Genomic DNA, 21,725 nt, shown 5'->3' on the forward strand with positions numbered 1-21,725 from the left:
TTTTACGTCTTTATGCCTTCAAACCTAAGTTCTGGCGAGCACGGCTCCCAGAAGTCTCGTGAAGCATTGCAGTAGCAAAAATAGCTTTAATAGGTATGCTGAAAACCTTACTCAAAACATTTCACCAGCGAGACTGTAATGCCTTCGCTTTAATACACCTAAGTTGTCTTACGTGCACCTGCCAAAATTTTCCCCTTGAAGCTGCAACGAGAAAGCCTCCCTCTAGATCCTCGTATCAGATACCAGCGATGCATTGTGTAATTATAGCCATGACGCCAGTGGCTCCGTTAACTTGCGCCGCATAACGATAGAAGCAGCGTCGATTTCTTATAATATATATGGAGTCCGCACATCTCCACTTTTGTGCCCAAATTTTCTTATAAATAATATAGTTGGCAAGAGTAAGCACTTCCCCATCTCCTTCTCCCCCTTCATTTTAGAATGAGATTGTACTGTGGAGCACAAGCACTTTTGACTGCAACCACACGAAAGCTGAATTACAAAAAAAAAAAAATAATAATAATAATAATAACTATGTTTCGGGAGACCAACTAGGCTTGTTTATTGTGCTCCTGGTTAAACGTTTTCAGCTCCAGCATGACCTTCTTTAGGTGCCTCACTCTCGGGAACCGTTGCGCTCTGCCACACTTGCTCGCTTCGTCGGCGTCGATGTCGAACATGGCGACCCCTGTTCCCATGGTTCCGTGGGCTCTCATGTGGGAAAACGCCAGCTGAAGCTGCAAAGGATCCGGAACACATTGCAAAATGATGTGATGATTTCTACCAATTTCACCGTACGTGCACCGTGTGGCATAACGCAAAACTTTTGCACATGGGAGGGAAGCGTCGCGGTCGGTCCACTATGCACGTTTCCAATAAGTGGCCCCTGCATGGGCGTCGCCATATTGCCAGCCGGACTGCCTTGTGTATTTAAATCTAGCGCGAGGACAACGGATCCGGTTTTCAGCAAAACGGGCGAGGAAGATATCAAAATACCTCTAGAGAAGAAGTATTTTGATATCTTCCTCGCCCGTTGTCCTCCACCATTATGCGCTCTGAAGAAAGGTAGCGATGCACATATTTGTCACATCTCCACGTGGCATGATACATCTCCGTTCAATGTCGAGTATCAGCATAGCTTTTGGCCTCATGGGGAATGTCGTGTGGAAATATTAAAAAGTGGTTCTAGCATGTCATAGCCCATCTGAACTTTGACTGATTTGTTAACCGGACTTGTTTGGTGTGGTAACGACAAACCCGTTTAGTGTCAGCTCCTGAGGACCGTAAGGCTCAGCGATAACTGCGCGTTTTTTTTGTTGCTATTTTAGTGTTTATGCTTTCGCAAAATAACCAATTATAAGTCAGAAAAGTTGCATTTGAAATGAAACATTTTTTTCCAGCCACTGGATTAAAACACTGGACGTCGAGACTGAAACAGGAGTCTGTGAGCGACATTAATAACTAAATTGAAGCGTCTGGGCTCAGGGGATCCGCGGTCAAAAAGTTCACGTCACCGGTTTAGTAGTGGCCATGGTCGTAGCGAGGGGGACGGCTCATGGGGCTTCAGCCCCCACGATATTTTTTCGCACTTTCGTACATTGCAGACTAATACAACCACGAGCACCAGAAATAAATCTGAACTTTGTTTACAATGCTTTAATTCTAACGCCCAAAAGGATTTTCGTCAAAAAATATCAAACGTGAAAGATGCATTGAGCTTTATAAAGTCGCGTGGACCATACAAAACAAGTCAAACTGTTAGACAAGCTGAGAAAGCACGCAGAGAGGCCCGGCGCATGGAGCAGGAAAAAAAGAAGAAGCTTTCCTCCTTAGGCCAACCTCCTCTGACATATCGCATGGCTTCTCTCTCGAGCCCTTAATTGTTCGCACTAAATATGATAGTGTTTGTGAATGCTCATATTGCGGCGGAAAGCCTGTCGAAGTGGCCTGCTGAAAATCTGCGTCTGTTCGCAATAACTCAGTTCCTTAGTGTGCAAATGCTGCATTATAAACTCACTCAGTGTTATAAGCTCACTCGAGAGAAAAGCGCGTAACCTTTTCATCTACGGGTCCTTAAGGAAGATACGCATTCTAACTAACGTGAGTTGCATGCCAGGGAAATTGGCTGTGATGCATTTTCCCTTCAGCATTTGCTAAGTTAAACAAACCATTTTCGTCTGAAACAACACATGCGCAGGATATTCGATGGAACGGAAGCCCAGGATAGTATTTTTCTTCCGTGCAGTTCTTGCATCCCGGCTCGCAGGATTTCATGGCGCAGTTGAGAGGTGACAGGTTAGTGAAAGGTATACCTTGTGACTAAGTAGCTCGATATGAAAGAGACCACGCAGAAAGTCAGCTTCCCTAGAAAAAAAGAAAAAATCTGGCTACGCTACTGGCAGCGACCATTACGGCCGAAGCCTGCGACAGCTGTGCATAATAAATGTTTTTTGTTTCACTTTTTCTAACTGATGAAATGCGTCAATGTTTCCAAAATCGATGGTTTGAACCCAGCCACAGCGGCTATATTTTGATGGAGGTGAAATACAAAAGCACCCGAGTGCTGTGCACGTGGTGTCAGCGCCCATTAAAACGGTCTGCATCAAGCAAGATTCCTCCACTACGGCGTCGCTTAAAGTCAGAGTCGCTTCAGGGCATTGAAGGGCCCTTGAAATGGTGCTTGATCTAATATTCTAGTGAAGTGAATCTATAGAGGGGGTCTTTCTGAGTATTCTAGACAAAGTTAACACCTTCACGTGAAGACGATAATTCACAAATTATTTTTAAAAAGCGGCTCCTCGCGATCACTCGCAATCGATTGGGAAGACCCGTCACGGGCCGCTCCTCGCGATCACTCGCAATCGATTACGACGACACCTCATCACGCGTTCTCAGCCGCCCGTGCTCCTTGACGTAAACTGGGCAATCTGGGTGCGATCTTGCAATGGCCGCCTCGAAGTGATGTGGGCGGCGAGGAGTGCTATCGCGACCTGCTTTCTTCATCGGGAGGAGCACCATTTTTGGTCGCCGGCATCTTCGATGTTAGTGAGGCTAGCCTTAAAAAAAAAAAAAAAAATCCCATTCGTTGCGGAGACGAGTGATGGATTGGATGGAGTGAAAGGCAAGTGGTGCGTGGAGTCTGAGCTATTATATCATGGTCCCTTTAAATCCCTGGAACGCGTAGAAGAATACAACTTGCAAAATGGGCATTCGCAAGGAAATTATCCCTTGATCATTAGAACGTGCTTGTTCATCGATACTAGGGAACATAATTCGCGTTTGGTGTTCGTTTAGGTCCAAATGTCCTAACAGATGCCGATTCTTAGTGGCAGCACCATGGTTATAACAGCTTTACTTCTCGTAGTGCTACGAGCAAGCGTGATATTGTTAAACGCTCACGAAGTGGCTCCAGGAAGAACGGATGTTACAAGCGTTTTTGGCCATGGTGGTTGGGCCTCAAAATCAACGTTGCAAAAAAGAAAGAAGACAACAAACGCAGCTATAGTTTCTTTGTAAGAATTGGTAGAAATCTGTAAAGAGTATTATATATACTAACATACTAAAATCTGGTATGCCGCAAGTGCGTATTAGCGTTTTTTTCTCAGCGAAGCCTAACAGGCAGAGTTCAGCACTGATGTTGCCTGCCTGCAATACATTACAATGCTAGCAAGAATGAAAAAACAAAAACGGTGCAGAGGTAATGAGCTGCTTTGTGCGAACCTTTTTTGAAATCGACTTCTCGGTTTCATAGGTCCTCCATGTCCTGTCAGCTTTCCTGTAGTCGTAGTGGATTCCAACCTCTGCTCCCTTCCTGCCCCGGGTGTAGTTGACTCCTTTGCAAACCTGCACGAGAGGTAGCGCAGTATCTGTACACTGAGCTGCAAGTGCGGGCACGGCGGACAGTTTGTTAACGATGCCTTACAAAAAGCACAGTATAGCAACTACTATAACTTCCGGATTGATGAGGCGTATAGGATAACCGCATTAGATCAAGCCGGAAGAATTTATGGTTTCAAGAAGTGTACATGTAAACTGATTTCACAAACTGTTCAGTCGCTTCGTGGCGTTGGTGTGTAGATGAAAAATGGCGATAAAGTTCCAATATCTTCGATTCTTGTGAAAGCCACGAAGAAATTTACCACACGTGACACAGATTTTAGCTATTTCGAATACTGAGATCACCATTCTGTCATCGAAATGTGCCGATGCTTCAAGAACAATGTCTTCGTGTGCCCATTTTCCCGCAGAGAAAATTTCAGTCTATGAAAGGCGCTGGAAATGCTGGTTAAGCTATTATATAACCACGTCTGCTTATATCGATTTCTTTCACCGTTGGTAACAGAGTATAATTGTTGAACAAATAAGCGACAGCAATGCCAAGGATAAGACGAGCTTTAGCATTACAATTTTAACCAGGTTCCCACGTATTGACGGCATGATATGGATTTTATTTATTTATTTGCACCGCACATGCCCCGAAGAGAATTGTATTAGAGGAATATCAAAAAATGAATAGACATAAATAATAATCTCAGTCAGTTTTAAGTTGAATAATTTTATTTTGCAAGTGCGACCGTCTCTATACTTCATGAGGGCTTGTTGCGCCGACTGGTGCGAGGCTGCTGAGCTTTGATTCCGTTATGTATTTCTTGGTCTGACTCTTCGCTTTCTTTGCACGCCTCCGGACACAACGCGCTAAGGTTAGTTTCTACAAAGGCTACAAAAGATTGCTGAAGCCTTTTACATATCGTCCATGCGTACTAAACAGTTCCCTTGACCTGCAACTCCCTACACCACTCGTTTCTTTGTTAAATCGTTAGTTTGCCTCAATTTATCGCACGATCACCCGGGTGTTTGTAGGATCATAACGAGCGATGTAAACGTCTACAAAATAACGAGGAGGATGGACCGCATAAAAGGTGGCACCCATTTTGGGGGTGTACATACGTCGTTCATGGAGAGCACTTGACAGCGCTCGCACTTAAGGTTAGTCCAGCCGTCCATGTTCTTCGCCGTCTTCTTGCTGATGGTGAAGGAGAACACGGCCGCCGTCAGGGACACCACGTGGACCATGTCATAGCGGTTGATCACGCGCTTCATGCGTAGGGCGTCTTTCTGCGCCGCGAGAAGAAAACGAAAAAAAAAAAAAGGCATATTAGTGAGGGTTCTTACTGAGTCGTTATTGGTTGCTAGCTGCGTGCGCTAAAGTAGAAAATAAGTGAAAGAGTTGCGCTTCCGCACAGCAGGTTCAGTGTCCTCTGCGACATACCTATACTCTACCCGGGTTCTTAACGCCGCAGCAGGAAAGGATATTCGTGTGAGTTCGGCGACGTGCACACATAGCATGAAATGATGAGCGACAAACTGCAGGCTACACGAAGCTCATTTGAGGTAATTTGATTAGGACAGCATATATATCTAATAGTACAACTCGATTATTGGTTGATGTTATAGTGTGGTGGGGTAGAGTGGTGGGCGGGTGGTTGACGAAGAAGAGCGACTACTGGTCATTTGAACAAAGTGCTCAGCGCGGCACTGACCATCACTTCTTAGATTCGCCATCGCTGCTAAGCACAGGATAACAATTTCAAAATATGTCATCGTTTGAATACATCGCTACTTGCAACTCCAGTACCAGAAGATCAAAGTTGGTAGCGAACTGATTTGTAAAATGCGGCATGACATAGTTGGCTAGATTCCTGCGAAACAGTTTGCTCTGTATACGAGAAGTGAAAAAGACCGATAAACTTACGGTGTTTATATACTTACGATGCTCGCGATGTAGGAGTTATTGGTGTCCTCGTATTTCCAGAAACTAGACGGCAGCACCCTGCAAGGCTTAGCCTTCGTGTTGGTCAAGTGGCTTACAAACACCGTCGGGTACTCGTGTCTGCGCATACAAGTGGCGACACTATGTTTACACAGCTAGATATGTAGCTATACACAAATACCGCTGAATAGCGATTGGGGAATAGAACAAGGCCGCGAGGAAGGTGCTCATATAGCCGTTCCTTTGCTTTGAGCCAAAATTAGGGAACAGTTTTTTATTTTTCAGTCAATACCCTTGACGCGTTTGAGTGGTCCGGATCAATGCCTTGGTTTTCAGGTCATTAAATGAACGTTTACTCCACGAGGTCACGATAAACGTGTATCGATCATGAAAGTACTAAACTTGCCACTGAAGCCATCAGGTTTGAAGATCGCGGCTGGAATAGCCATTAAATATGCTATTCTTGTTGAGTGAAATGAAATACATGTCGAGTATCTGTGAGCGAGTTAAGCAACAGTAAGACAGCGTTCGAACGAAAGCCTATCACCCCCCCCCCCCCCCCCTTCCCCCGGTTTGGTGCAGTGGTTGCGGAGCTCGATGCGGGATCGAATGCCGGCCTTGGCGGCCGCTTTTTGATGGAGGAGAAAAGCAAGGCGCTCGCGTGATGTGCGATGTATGTTGCACGTTAAAGAACCCCAGGTGTTCAAAATTTCCAGAGCCTTCGACTACGACGTCTCACGTAGCTTGAGTTTCTTTGGAATGTTAAAATCTACAAACCAAAACAACCTCTCTTCGTCTCAGGTCTCTCTCTACCCGCGCTCTGAAACAACAATGCGTTGACGGCTGTCATGGCAGAAAGGCCACGGTGAAACGAACTAGACGAAAAAATGACAATATAGAAATTGCCTACACAGTGTCGTAGAGCTGGTTGGCGAATGTACTCCTGTCTTCCCCTTTCGGTGCCAGAGCGGCGATGATGAAGAAACTGTACGCCTCCTTGTCAAATTTCTTCACGACCACGTCCATGCGCTAAAGAGCGATCGAAGAGCCAGTAAGTGGAAGAATTACGGTGACGGACAACATGTGTAATTGCATTACGGAAAAAATGACAGAATAATCATTTAGTAATTCCGTTCTTTTTTCGCTTTTCCCCGGCTCTAAATGCACATGCGCGATCCAGTCTGAACAACTCAGAAGAGCGAGCATTCATATTTGCTACACTAAATGTCCGTCCATGAATGCTTTGCCTGTGATTCCGTTGACTGATATACTAAACAAGAGTTCACTTATTCGTCAGTATTCACATATAATAGCTTTGTAAGCTGCGGACTATAAAGGTTACGGAAGCAAAACCACTATCAAAAAGCGGCCACGTTCAGTCGCTGTTGCAGGCTGTAGCTGCTTCGTACTTTGTTATGCCACAATGTGCACTTTCTGCCCACAATACATTGCTTAACATGGATTAAAAGGACAGTCAAGCAGTGGTACTGTACCTGATGAATTCTGGCGCTGCATAGTCACTCACAAACACAAACACACACAACAGATTGCAGCAAGACGTTCACACCAGTGAAGCGCACGCTACCAACTGTCTACTATTTGTGGTATGAAGAAGAAGGAAACATGACAAAAAAGACGTAAGGGTAAAATAATAATAAGAAGAAAACTGCCAGTTGGTAGTGTGCGCTTCACCGTTGTGAAAGTCTTGCTGTAATCTCGTGTGTGTTTGTGTTCGTGAGTGACTATGCAGCGCCAGAATTCATCAGGTTCATCTAACTAACTAGTCCGCATGCAAGTACTACTGAGTGGTACTGTAAACAGTGTTCTTCAAGAAGGAAAAGTACAGCTTTATTTACCGTGATGGTGTACTCGATGCGACTTTGATGACGCTCCAGGTACGTCGTAATGTCCGTGTCAAGATAGGCTATACCGAAACCCTTGATGTTTTTGTCGATGAAGGGGATAAATATCTCCTTGGGGTACATGTGCACGTACTTCTCTCCGTGGATCAGAAAGTCCCCTTCTAAAGACACGGCGTACTTCGTTTGCTTGGCCCCTTTGGCGCGTTTCTTGAATTCTTTGTAGCTTTCAGCTGAAAGAGGAAACGTAAGAAAACGTTACTATTAGGTGTCGGCTCAGTAGCTGCCTGCGCCCAGTACTTTAAAAACTCTTCTGTAATTTATACTTTATTTATTTATCGCATTATCCACCCCGCCAGTAGCTTTTCTGTAAGTTGCTTTTCTGGCTGGATTGAACGTGTACAATGGTAGGTACACATTAAGTATTTTTCTTGGCTTTTGAATCACTCTGGACAGGCAGATAACGTATACGCCTAGTGCTCGTTATGCCTTTATATGAGGCTGAAGTAAAAAAATGAATACCTTCGCAGGAAAAGAAAATAAGGTCAGAAAAGACGCTTGGGCTCGGCATGCAAGGGCATGGAAAAAAAGGTACCTATGTAAGTTTTTTTTAAGGTGGGGGGGGGGGGGGGGAGGAAACTGGACATCCGTGGAGGAAGATACGCAAGTAGTGGGAGCCTTGTAGGAAAACGGGATTGATATATTTGCTGGGGCGGATACCTGTCAACCCCAAGTGAGAGGTTTGACTGCAGACGGATACTAGGTACCTTGGTACCGCATTGAATAAACCGGACTGATCGCGATGACGATGAAATTTGTTACCGCTGCCCACGGGGCGTTCGATGACGGTCGCGTTGCTCGGGTTCTTGCCACTTGTCATGCCAATGCTGACCGCGCTGTAGATTAGGTAGTCACACAGGCCGTCCTCCGGTAGTTGGGGGGATGTCTTCATCCTCCCCGTGACACACATGAGAGGCGTCGGTACTGCGCGGGGGCACAGGCTTCGTAAATTGTGTGATGTACAGAAACATGCTCAGTTGCCTGCAGCATCCTAATTCCTACAGTTTGCAATGTACCGGGAACTGTCTAAAGAAACAGTCTCAAATAACCCAACTTTTAGTCATGATGCAATGGTACCGGATGATTATTCGAGGACTGGTGTGCAGTACAAAAGAAAAAAAAAACACAAAAACAAGAATAAACACAAATAGCAGATGCTCCACCGGACTCCAGACAGTCAGTACGCATACTGCTTTTGACGGATCATCAGAGATCGTGGCTGTATATGTATATATGTTCCCCACATATATCTATATTTGTGTTTTGACGTTGTATGCAGGCATAATGGTACCGCCGTAGCTCTCTCTCTCTTTTGATATACCAGGTGGTCTTTGATGTGGCGCATGATTGAGTGAAACAGTAGTTGTAGAGCCAATTTTGATGCTTTATGGCCTCATTAATCAGATGAGGCTGTTTATGATACCATCCATTCTCCCAGAGCGATACTGCATAGGGGAATTTCTTAACTGTAAAAAGTTTCGTTGCCATATCTCTCCACTGGTAACTGCAGCATTCTACTACTGGCGAATAAGAATGACATCTATGTGAGTCGGGCAGATCGCAAATGCTGACAACTAGAAGTTTAAATCATATGTTGCTGAGACAATGAAAACGCGGAATTTAAAAGATGAATCTTTAACATTTCTTTATATATTATTCCTTAAACTCTGTAGAGATGTGCAGGACTGGTAGATCTACGGAGAAAAATACCACTGCATAATTAAATTAAGCGCACTAAAGAGTTTTCTAACATTTTAATCAGAAAAGCAAACCTTTTTTTTTCATAGATTGGTAATACGGCAGTACGGCCAGTTTTTTGTTGTTTTGTCGGTAGGGTAAGCTTTTATTTGAGAGACCTTTCAGCAGGCGTGCTGCACCGCTGGCATTTGGCGGTCTTTTCTTTTAATGCAATTTGCAGTTGGCGGTTTTTTGATACAAATCTTTCATTCGCGGATTTCACCGAGATGGCAATGAAGCTTCCTTCTAGACCGCCTTGAAAAAATGCTGCCAGTGGGTTTTGAAATCAGGCCGAAGCCAAGAGATCAGCTTGTCCTGCGCCATCTGCACAGCCTCAGCAGCCGGTTTATTCACGTACTGTATAGCTGACAGTCTTCCATGTTGAGCTTCAGATGTCACCGTCATCATTGCGTTGTCATCTCTAACAAAAGTCATTTCACGCTACGCTTAGGAAGTAGTATTCACATTCTTCCTTTTTCTGACAAAGCTGCACGAAGAACTTTAACCAGGCCTCCGTATTAATGTAGGCCTAAAGCAAACGTTGAGCATTTGATAAGCATGGTAAGGCATTGCAAAGCAAATGTATATGAAGAAAAACCTAGCTAAAGAAGTGCTAAATCTTTGTTTCTGCATAGATATCCATTTAAATGAGCTAAACAGCCACCTCACTTTTTCCCCTCCAAATAAGGCTGTTAGCACAGTACACCATGAGGAATCATAAAGACGCTGTAATAGGCTTGGCCGGCTTACCTTCAGCAGCTTCATACAAAGTTGTTTCTTCTGCTTGTGTTGTCACTGAAGCTGATAAAGCGAACAGAAACAGTGATAAGGCACATCTTAATATATCAGAAAGGGCATGAATCCCATGTATAGTGTCTACTGGGCGGCAACTAGCAGCGGATGTGTTTGTAAGATGTATAGTAAGGAGCGAGAAATGAGTGGGTCACGGCTGCTGGCTCAATCATGGTTCCATTGATTTGCAACCTATAGGGCTAAGCAGATGCTGTGACAATATTATCAGGTCACATGTATTCTATACTTATAGGACCTAGTCTAACGAATTTTGTGAGACGATTTCATTTATTGAAACCAGATGAGTTTTACACGCAATTGTGGCTCACAGTATAAAGGTTGCTTGATGATGGAGACTGGATTTTTATAAATGACTATTTGTGCAATTTGTGTTCAAATTATTTAGAAAATATATAACCAGAATTTGCTTCAGTTTGGAAGCGAATAAAATAAATATGCGAGGCAGTCAGCCATCTGCACGTCATAGCACGAAATTGGTCTTGCACCTTATATATAGTAACAAGATTTTGCTCTTACTGTCGTGAACTCGAGGAGGCTTTGTTGGAGGCAAGGCATCTGCAGAAGAGAACAGATACTTCAGGAGAGTTGAAAAGGAAGAACGTTTTGCTGTGGCTTGCGGGAGGTACAAAGTTATTTCACCCTTGGCGTAGGTTAATCAATTTTGCGGCTTTTAGCAATAAACTATGATTTTGGTGCTGGTGTTTGGCCACGTTGCCTCGGGAGAAAAACTAAAATAGAATAGGAGCTCATGAAATCTGAAGAGACGTTTCCAGACAGCACGGCTACCAACACGTGCGGCATGACACAGAATGGACTGGACACTAAAAATCAGCGCGGGAATTTCGAATGCATGCTAATACTGAATTTTTACGGTCGCCTGAATTAATTGGCTTACGTGCAGGACGAATTGTAAGCTTCATATATTGCAGCGAGCAGGAACAGCCAGCCATATGAATCACCACGTTCGCGCAGAATCTCTAGGGATACTCTCGTGTTTTTGTTTTGTTCAAAATTTGAAGTTTAAATTATAATTATTGGATTGCGCTGTGCTCACTATACTGGCGGCTAACAGATGGCACTAGTTGAGGATGTTCAGGGGAACTGGGCGTATGGAAAGAAATATGTGCTATATTTATAAAGCTTCTTCTGACAGTAGTCGGGCACCAGAGAAAGGAAAGAACAGAGAAAATTGTGCGATACTTTTAACGTAAAAGCGAGGTAGCTCTTGCGTATATATATGTAAAAACGAATTGAAGTTTCTTCTTTCACGTGCCTCGTTTGCATATAATTCATAAGTTCCGTTTTCATGCATCTGAACTCGTATCACGTACCCACACGGGAACATATCCGCTGTCTTTTGTACCTCAGCATAGAGTACGACACCGAAAGCAACGGTTAGAATAACCGGAATAAACATTGCCCTGACCGTCCATACACAAGTAATAAAACGAAATTAGGATTTAACTCAAGTGGCAACGTCTCGTTTACATACTTATTGCGCGGAATCCAGCGTGCTTTATATCCAGTCTTACGCCTATCCAGAGAAAGATACAAAGCCCATATTATACGCTTGATTCCAAATTCTTACTTGAGGATATCTTAAACTTATTGCTAATGCTAAAAGGACTGCAGCGTTCCGTTTTTCCTTCTAGCGTAGGAAGGGGGGGGGGGGGGGGGGGCAGGTTTGAAATTAGCGGTCATGCTTAGCAATGGGCAGTAAGAGAGACTGGTCCACTGTCTCCAGTAGAAGCCCAAGTGTCGAAGAAAAAGTTCACCAGGTTAGAGCCAGTGAATTTGCTAAATTCAATGAGCATATAAATTAAAAAAAGAAATAACAATAAGACACACATAGTTCCACTAAGTTTGATGCAACAGCACCAAATTGAATATATTCTGCAACGAAGGTCTCAAGTTTAAGGTTAGAGTATACCCTTTGATTGATGTTGTGCTCGTTCCTGTCCAAGTAAAATAATGTTTCGGTGCTCCATAACCTCAGAAAATTCTGCTTTAAAACTTGCAGCCTGGTAGCAAGCGAATTAGCGAGAACACACGTTGTAACCTCCAACTCGGCCTACTCGGGTAAGCACCAACATTTGCGTGAGCAGAGGTTCCGGCGTTTCTACCGTCATGCAAGAAAACTCATGAGCGAAGAAACTCGCATCACACCTAGCTCATCCTCTTCGGTTAGAGCATCTTCGCCTGCATCGAGTTCCCCGAGGCTGCTCAGGACGGTGGGGATTGTCCTTGCGGTTGTCGTTTTCTGCTCGGTCCTCATCGTGGTCGTGGTGGTCGAGCTGGATGTCGTCGTCGTCTTCCGGCGCTCCGCACCCGCGCGGCGCCCGGTCTTCGGCTGTTTGTTACTGTGCTCCACAATGTCAGTCGTCGCGCGGCTGTCGTCGCCGGGGCGCACAGCCTGCGCCCGGGCGCGGTCTGCGTCCAGAAAGAAAGAGACATCTCCACTAAGGCGAAGCTTTGGTGCGCAGAGCTTTGGGTGCTCTGAAATCGAAGCTATACTCAGTTCGCAGATGGGGCAAGCTAAAACGTAGCAATAAACTCTATAGTAGGAGTACGTGCTGTAGGGCTATTTGGTTGGTGGGAACGGCGCGGTGGACACGAAGATAAGAAAATACGCATGGGGACATGGAAAGATAAAGCGTCTTTTTTTTTTCTGCCCTCTTTTATTTTTCTGAGTTCGCGTTCTTCGCATTGTTTCGATTTCAAACTAAGAGTATTTTGAGGCATATTGTAGAGCTGACATGCATATATTGACAAGTCAGCTTGGCGTCACTCTACTGTGTTTTATTTTTGAATCTAAAGCGCAACTGTTTATTACTCTAGTAATTCGCGCAGTGACAACTATCGGGGTACTAATTCTTGTCCGCATGAAATGATTAATTGATCCTGTACGCTCGACATGGAAGAGTCGCAACCGTTAGTATGCAAAAACGGAGGTTAATTGTGTTGCATACCGGAACCGATTATGCCATGCGTTAAAAGTAAAAACCTTTGTTCATTTTTCCCGGGGAGAAATTACCCAGGAGTATTCAACGAGGGAACCAAAATAAAAATAAAATGCTATCACAAGCGCCAGCTGCATCGATGTATATGAAACGTTGTAAAGCTGAAGAACCTAATAATTATTTTACGAAGCTGGATTTCTTTATCATGAAACAAAACCAGTCAATGAAATGTCATGGGAATAATACGTTAAACGATGAAACAAGCGTGATGAACAATTGCAACTACCCGCACGAGCAGCTTAAGTTGCTGCCTAATGAGGCTGTTCGGAAGACTTTCCAGTCGTTTCAGTGATTTCCTTCCCTCTAGCACTTTAAGAAATCATCTGTATAAGGTTGTATTACTTAAAGCCTTGGCGCATTTTGGAACCTTTTGTGGCTGTCCCACGGTGCATCGCCATGTAGGTGGCCACGCAAGCCACAGCAAACACGACCAAGCCAGCAACAGCGATCGCTCCAAGGTACTTCCTTCGGAGTAGAAGGTAGGGTGGGATACAAGGGTTGGGCGGTGACATGCAAAGATAAAAATGGCGGCGTTAGGCACATTACTATCAAATAAATTATCATAGCCAAAAATCATCAGATTTTTTTTATATCGCACCATAGGTAAGGAGAGCTGTTCTTATACTTCTAATGTCTTTGTACGGAATGTAGTCGATTTCTTTCATACTCATTTTAATTAAGCAACATTCAATACTTTCAGTTTTGTGCACGCAAAAACCCTAAGAAATTGTCAGGCAACGTTTAATATTTATTTTATAATTTGTTCTTGTGTTATTTGTGTGTGATTTGGTGTAGTATTTTGTTCATTTCAACAAAAATGATTGTAATAATTTTTTGTTTCCCTCTCCACAACCCATTGATGCTAGTTATTGTACAATTTTCGCAACTGCTCACGGCATATTTCTTTGCAATAGTTTACAGGAGGTCCCGTCAACAGTCTGACTTTGGGACCTCCTTTTGTATTGTGTTTTGTAACTTATTTCCTGCTACAATAAACGAAACTTCACTGCTGACTGTTCAATGCAAAAATGAAATTGCCGAGAAAAAAAAAGCAACTTTAGTAATACAAGTAAAAAAAAAAAGAGCAGAATATTACAACAAAGAGACGAAAAGCGATTTTTTTTTTAACAAAAATTGTGCTCAGAAAAAAAAAAAAGCTATCTTATCCCTACTTTAAAATGTCCCAAACTCCATTCAGAATAGAAGTTCGAAGTTGCATTTAAAGTCATCGTTGAGAAGTACACAGTATGGATATAGAAAGAAATGTCCAAACTGAGCCATGTAGTATGACAATTTCCTGAGGAATAATAAGTAGAATAACGAGCGAGAGAGTGAAGAAGTCAGAGAGGATTCGTATTCGTGGTGATGAGATTATTCTAGAACATAAAAGAAAGCTAACGATGATTGAAGGGAATCTACACGGCGCTAGCCAACGCTTCGAAGAGAGGATTTGTCCTCGTCTGGGCCCAGCGCACTGAGCTTTCTCCTCCCCCACTGAGTAATTGGTTTTGTGTTGGAATGCATGACTAGGCCATCCGGACACCCGGAGCCGAATAACGCAACAATCACACGCAGAAATTATTGCATACCTGTCACAGCAAGATGTCCCAGCCCCGCTTCTATCGATCGATTCTGACCGGTGTATATATCGACCAATGAAAGAGGGTCTGATTGACAGGTATATGTGACAGTTTTTATGAGAGGCTTGTGATACGAATGTTCCGCAAACAGCCGCAGTTGCGCACCCACGCTTTTACCAGGAGTGTCTCCCTCTCAACATTTCTGCCGAATGATTGCGCCATATAACACTTACCGTTTCGCTGTTAGAAACAAAAGCAAAACAAGAAAACGTATGCATAACTTCAGTAACTAAAATAAAGCGCGATATCTGCAATTAAGAAAAGGAAAACAGTAAAAACGTAGGTGTATAAAACTTATACTGCTTTGATTCCCCAATAAAATCTCAGGAATTGAGTTGCTGAAAAACGAAAATAATCTATCGCTAGATCATAGATTGAAGCTAAATAAAGAAAATGGGCCAAAATAATTCGCGTTCTGCACCAGGACTGTTGACATCTTATTGTGTACTGTAGTTGGTCTCTCAGCTGCTAACTAAACCACAGCAAACGTGGTTCGCAGCAAGAGCCGGCGCAGAAACATCGACTTAACTATGCGTATATATTACCTCACGTTATACGACGTTTAGCCTTTAGCTGAGAGCTACGAGGACGCGGCGACACACTTCCCATGTCACTTAATGGAAGTGTGGCGCCACCGTGGGGTTTCCATATGCACTATCTTATTTGCGATCCATGACGTGGAAGGCCGCTATTTTGAGGAAGAAATTTGCCGAGCGGATGCCTTACAACGGACTGGCATTTAATAAGAGAGCGTGAGAAAGGCAGCGGTGTTTGTTTCGGTAAAAACAGTGTTCAACAAAAAAGAAAGTAAAACGGTTTTTTGAAGTTAATGTAAAAAAAAAAGTATTAGCTGGTTTATAGGAAAGGAAATGCGAGGTATTTGTCCCATTTTCTCCGCAGACACATGAACTGCGCCTTTAAGAAAGGGAGGAAGATGGGAAGGAATGTGCTTATACCGAGAGGAAAAGTTTGCTTCGTTTTCTTGATTTCATTAGAGCACATTTTAAAATAAATGAAAATAGTCGGGGGATGATTCCGCATAAACCGATTATGACGTGCGAAAGCACTTTTTGGCATTGTTTTGTTTGGCGGTTTAGTATTCAGAAACTGGCACATCGATGTCAGTGCACCTAAAAGTCTCTTGATGGGGAAATCATTCCACAGCCCCTCCACAAAGGTAGCTCCATTTCATTCCCTTCTCAGGTGTCCAGCGAAGTGTGATAGATACGGCGATTTTTCTTTCCTTTAATAATAATAATAATAATAATAATAATAATAATAATAATAATAATAATAATAATAATAATAATAATAATAATAATAATAATAATAATAATAATAATAATAATAATAATGATAAATTGCTTCAAAAAAAGGAAAGGAAATGCACATTAAGAGAAGGGAAGGAGGTCGGAGTGAAAGCGGAAACAGAAATAGGTGCAGTGGTAGAGGGCTATGAGTAATTTCGACCACCTGGAGACCTTTTACGTGTACTGACATCATACAACAGGAGGTAGTGAAGGGTGGCAGTTCCTGGCCCAACGGGGCTGGGACGGCAGGTCAACGCCGCTTGCGGCAGGGGCTAGCCAGCCACCGAATTTTATTTGTTGTAGGCCGTCATTGCACTCGCCACTGCTTCAGTAGTGGACGACGGCTGTTGTTGTGGCGCGCGTCTTTCTCTCCCTCTTTATTCTCTATTTTCTCTTCTGTCTGCACGAGGCAGCGGAGGTGGCTCAGCTACAGAGCCAGTAGCAGGCCCGTGCATTTTCTTTTCCTTCTTTATGCAGCCACAACTACAACAACATCATACAACACACAGACGCCTCTCCGTTTCGCGCTCCATCGAAACGCAGCCGCCGTCGGTCGGGTTCGAACCCGGGTACTCCGGAACAGTAGTCGAGCGTATCTTAACCACTGCATCACCGTGGCAGGACCTTTTTCCTTTACGCCAATTTGCAATTACACAGAGTTTGCACGGAGCCTGTGCACTATGCTATGCCAGTACACGATAGAGAACCCCATGGTGTTGAAAATTCCGGAACCCTTTACTACGGCGTCCCATAACCTAGAAAAGCGCAGAATTTGCGTACCTCCTCGGTGGATAAATAACTACGCGAAGCGGATGGCAGGCAAAGTTGGACGATATTGCTAGGCTTTGAACCACCGGATTACTGCTTTCGCGTTAAAACGGCGCATTGCCACAGGTGGGTTGCGCGAAATAGTTTGCATACAAGAAGGTAAAACCAAGGCACCGAAATGTCATTGTTATAGTTAATTTATTTGCTGCTGTTTAGCCGTTTAGCCTTTTATTATTATATTTTTTGCATGGTGCAATAACGGCGTTGTTACGGTAACCTACGCTGCCTCACTGGAAAGTAGATTTTAGGCTGTCCTTTCAGCAATAAATACAATAGAACTGTGTACATTAAGCAAAAAATGATTACTGAGTTTAATACCTTCCGTGTGCTGTGCGATGTCAGTGCACGTTAAAGAACCCCAGGTGATTGAAATTTCCGGACTCCTCCACTACGGCGTCTCCATAGCCTGAGTTGCTTTGGGACGTTAAACCCTACAAACCAAACCAAACCAAACTATAATGTATGGCGTCATGCGCACGTAAAAAAAAAAAAGGCGGATACGCATGCACCGGCAGTGACAACAAGCTTTCTTTTTAGTATGAGGCAATCCTGCAAACAAGCTTCCGCTGAAATTGTTACTGCAGCGGTTTATCAAGAACACGGTATCGTGAGTAAAAGTGTCTATAATCGCTGAAAGAAGCAATAGTTTACTGAATGAAATGTTCTGTGAACGAGACATTTAGAATGACGTCAATACTTACAACTTGGGGAAATATCACTTGTGTCATCTTCAAATTCGTCTTCATCTGCAAGTGTAGACGAAAAAGAGTTTTGAGGCAATGAAATAACTCATGCATTGACGCTTTAAATGTTTTCAAGTGAATGTAATTGTTTTTATTCCATTTACACAACCAGATGAGCATTAGGATATTGTTTTTTTTTTCCTTCCGATCATAATCCGAGCTTATCTTCCCCCTCTTGAACCGATTCCAGAGCAAGTGCAGCTTCGCTCATATATTTATTTATTTATTTGATGCATACTGCTAGCCTCCTTGCGGAGACTGTTGCAGGTGTGGGGCGTAAAATGGAAACATAGAATGACAGAAATATTGACAATCCACACTTGTAAATTTTTATATAATTCTATAAAAACAAAACAAAAAAAAAAGAAGACCTGGAAATGAACGGTTCTAGAAGAATTGCTACATTGGACTGGAAAATGCCAAGTTTAATAGTTTCTCAATACATAGTTCCAAGTTTTCAAGCAGTTTGACTGAATCTCAGTTCATTTCAGCGAGTTATATTGACGCTTAGTGTGCATGCAGTGTATGCAAAAAATAACTTTACGTATATTTATTGTGCTGTAAAACGCGCATATTTCTGCGTGCTCGCAGCTGAATGCTGTTTTCGAAGTACCTGGACAAAATTACGTCAGTTTCATTTTTGAATTTGCGATCAATACCGCCTGAAAGACGATGTCACGAACACAGCCGTGCTGGATGTTCATAACAGCATTATGTACTGTCATAGAAAAGCACGGAAATTCGTGAAAACTAGAGTATATCATATATATTAAATTTGCAGGCTATTTAATGTGCGAAGTAATTTCCTGCCAAGCAGTAGTTATTGGAGTGAATTCTAATTACTTTTGGGGTTTTACGAGTCGAGAGATTACGCGAGTTTTCAGTGATGTTATCTTCTGAGGATACGGTGGCACCCATGAAGAGAGGAGCTGTGCTCTTGGTGCTTGTTGTCTCAGTCCCTACTGTTCAGAGCCTTGGGTGAAGGGAATCACAAATAACAGAATCTGAATTAAAGCGGTTAATTGCACTTGTACTTACAGTATGGATCTTCGAGCGCTTCGCTGTCTTCGTCGTCGACTGTTTGGGATGAAACAAATCGATTTCTGTTCTGCAAGTCACTGCCACTTATCCCGAAAGAACCCCTCCCTCCTCCTTCCTAACAAGGGTAGTACAAGTCATTTCGAGTAAGAACCATGTTTATTAGGGTGGAAAAGTCAGGTTACACGCAGGCAATTATTCCTTCGCGCTTTATTTGCGTCTCACTTCACTGACAGCAAGTTAACAGCCACAAAAGTGTTCGTTATCGTGGTTCCCAAGAGATGCCTGTTCACAAAGAAAAATTTAGTTGTTTGGAATGATTGCTCCTATATGAAATAATTAATTTACTCAGTTATTCTGCATCTCTAGCTCAACAAGGCAATTTGCGCCGACAAAATCTCGACCATTAAAAAAAGAACACTTAATAGCATAAAAGTTGGCAGACATATGACTTTTGAGAATTAACGCGCCTGTTCGCTTCATTTCATTTTCTTATCGAATTCGAGGCGATAAATGACAGGATTCTTTTGTGTAACGAAGATGACAAACAGTTCAGACAAAACTGCTTTCTACGCGTGCCCACTAAATACCCCGGGCTATGAGGCAAGCCGAGTAGGCCGAGGATTACCAGAAGCTTGAATTGCGGCAACATTACCTTCCTCTTTTCACCCCCTCCCCCTCCACCGTCGCCTTTCATTTCTTTTCGACACAGAGTTGTGCAGGGGTTTGCCGTGAGAGAGAATTACTTCGCCTTCTCGCTCCCCATAACCCGCTATGCGAGGGTTATTTCACATGCTCTGAAATCTCATTGCGTAAGTGTCCTGGCATTGAGTCTACACTGAAAGGGTATAATAGGTGCCGTGCTCCCTAGCGATCTCGCGACCTTGTGCGTGGTAGACGAAGGTCTACCACGCCACGTCAACCACGAAGGTCTACCACGGTCTAATAGCCTGTGACCCACAGCGGCTGGCATCCTACAGACCGCGGGCGATGGTCGTTCTTACTCGCCATGTCCGGTATACTTGCGAAGCGAAGCGCCGAGGATGGAGCACTGTGCCCTGTGGTTCTTCTTCTACAGACCACACGTGCGGCTCAGGGCTCGAGCTGCTTTTTCTTGTTTTCTACTTCTTTCTCTTCTCCTTAGGGTGATAGCACAGTCTACGAGTGATAATGATAACAACAGTGTAATTCTAAAGAGATAGCCTTCGAGTTCCTGCTCCGCTTAAACCACGCCTCCGCCATAGCTGAAACTCCCTGTCTGGTCGTACCAGCTTTGAGGTCACATGACCCCGAAGGATCAGTCAAAGCGCTCCACACATCCGGGCCACTGAAATGAAAATTGGGGTTCTACCCAAGGGTGTAAGGGGATGTGCTGGCGGATGAAACGATAAAACCGACGTACTACAATGAAAGGATAATGCAGCAGAGAGCTGAAATGCTCTCGCATTTCATCTTAAGTTGTTTTAAGTGGTCTCAAAGGTTTAGTTAACAGGGGAATGATTTAGTGTTATCGAAGGAAAAAAGAATGTTACGAACATCAATAAATTAGTGTTATGGCGCCAATGGTATAAAGCAAATGAGTCGTTTGCGGACAATGTTGTATGCAGGCTGTCTGTTGGAAATGCGAGAAAAAAATGTGAAGGGAAACAGATTAAAGCGCCCTCACTCTCTATTGACTGGGAAGAGTGCTGTAGGAAATAATGTCTTATGGCCGGACCTCGGCACCCTTGACGACACGAACCTATCACTAGTGCGTCTTCAATGCAGAAATCTGGGAAAGTTGGTAAGAATACATAGGGAGCGCCTGTTGTATCCCTGTGCTCTTTGCTGTCCGTGTTTCTGCGCTTTTGTAAGCTATGTGTTTTCAGTTAGCCTTCTCTGCAAGGATTTCGGCTGTCATCAAAGAAAGTTAGTCTAAAAATTATGTGCACTGCATGGTTTCTTTATTTTTGACATTTTACCTCTTGTCACAAATTGACTAGCACAGCACCGCTACTAAAAAGGTGAGTCACCTGTGATTATCAGCTTCTTTTGTACAGAGCATATTTTTATTAAACCGTATTCACAACGAGGTACATCGCTTGCGCTGATCCGCAATTACAAACCAACCATTACGTGATTGAAATTAGTAAAAAAACAGCAAGTATTTTGGTCTCATCATATTTCATGCGTTATATAACTATACGTCCAGTGTGGAGAATGACAGCCTCTGGAGTAAATTAGATCCCGACGAAGTGCTTATTATGCCAAGATGTTTTTCCCAGAACATTTCGCACCTACGAGTCGAAGCAATCTCGCGCTATTCTTTGCTTCGCCGCGTTATTAGGTTGGGAATGGTTTTTGGCATGATTAATAGGTTGCGCCTGCAGCGATTACAGCAGGCACGCTTTTGATGGCCACCACCACGCCGCCCAAAGCAGCCCGACGTGGCATTCACAACACGTCAAGCAAGACATTAACGACATTCCCTCGATGCCAATAAAACCAGCACGGTTCGCACCATTGGATACAGGAAGCATGTTTCAAGGAACACGTGAAAGAGTTTCGTGACTTCCTTTCGCGTGCTGAAGCGTGATAGTTCTCGGATTGCCGCGTGCCCGGTTCGCGGAGGGAGTTTTTACTGGAGGCCCAGCACAGAGAATATTCCCAGGCTGAGTTAAAATGATTCGGAAAGTAATGTGCGTGTTCTTAAACATAAGCTTCGGATAGGAAGGCCATTGTCAAAGAAGGTGTTAAAAATATGTTGCCCAAGGAGGGGATATCAGTATAACCTCTTTGATGTTGCCTCCCCGCCCTCCCCCATCAGCCCCCCCCCCCCCCCCCCCTCCCTCAGCAAAAGAAACAAAAAGCCACGTTTCATTTATTTTGCGAATCAGCCACACCATCTGCTTGTCTGTTTGATTGAGG

The 21,725-nt window shown here is 43.7% G+C and overlaps 1 protein-coding gene across 1 annotated transcript; it reads right to left on the reverse strand.

The window, feature by feature from the left end:
* Positions 1-546: 546 nt before the first annotated feature.
* On the reverse strand, positions 547-14,938 carry LOC146198852 (uncharacterized). Its single transcript, XM_084592668.1, has 11 exons — positions 14,849-14,938; positions 13,627-13,724; positions 12,406-12,669; positions 10,756-10,794; positions 10,177-10,227; positions 7,627-7,862; positions 6,681-6,799; positions 5,770-5,890; positions 4,948-5,115; positions 3,721-3,843; positions 547-737 (listed from the first exon to the last, which is right to left on the reverse strand). The coding sequence occupies exons 2-11, from the start codon at positions 13,655-13,657 to the stop codon at positions 552-554; spliced, it is 1,338 nt and encodes a 445-aa protein (XP_084448794.1). The 5' UTR covers positions 13,658-13,724; positions 14,849-14,938; the 3' UTR covers positions 547-551.
* Positions 14,939-21,725: the final 6,787 nt, after the last annotated feature.

The sequence above is a fragment of the Amblyomma maculatum genome, chromosome 2, assembly GCF_055883805.1.
Source record: "Amblyomma maculatum isolate TAMU_Amacu chromosome 2, ASM5588380v1, whole genome shotgun sequence".
NCBI lineage: Eukaryota > Metazoa > Arthropoda > Arachnida > Ixodida > Ixodidae > Amblyomma > Amblyomma maculatum.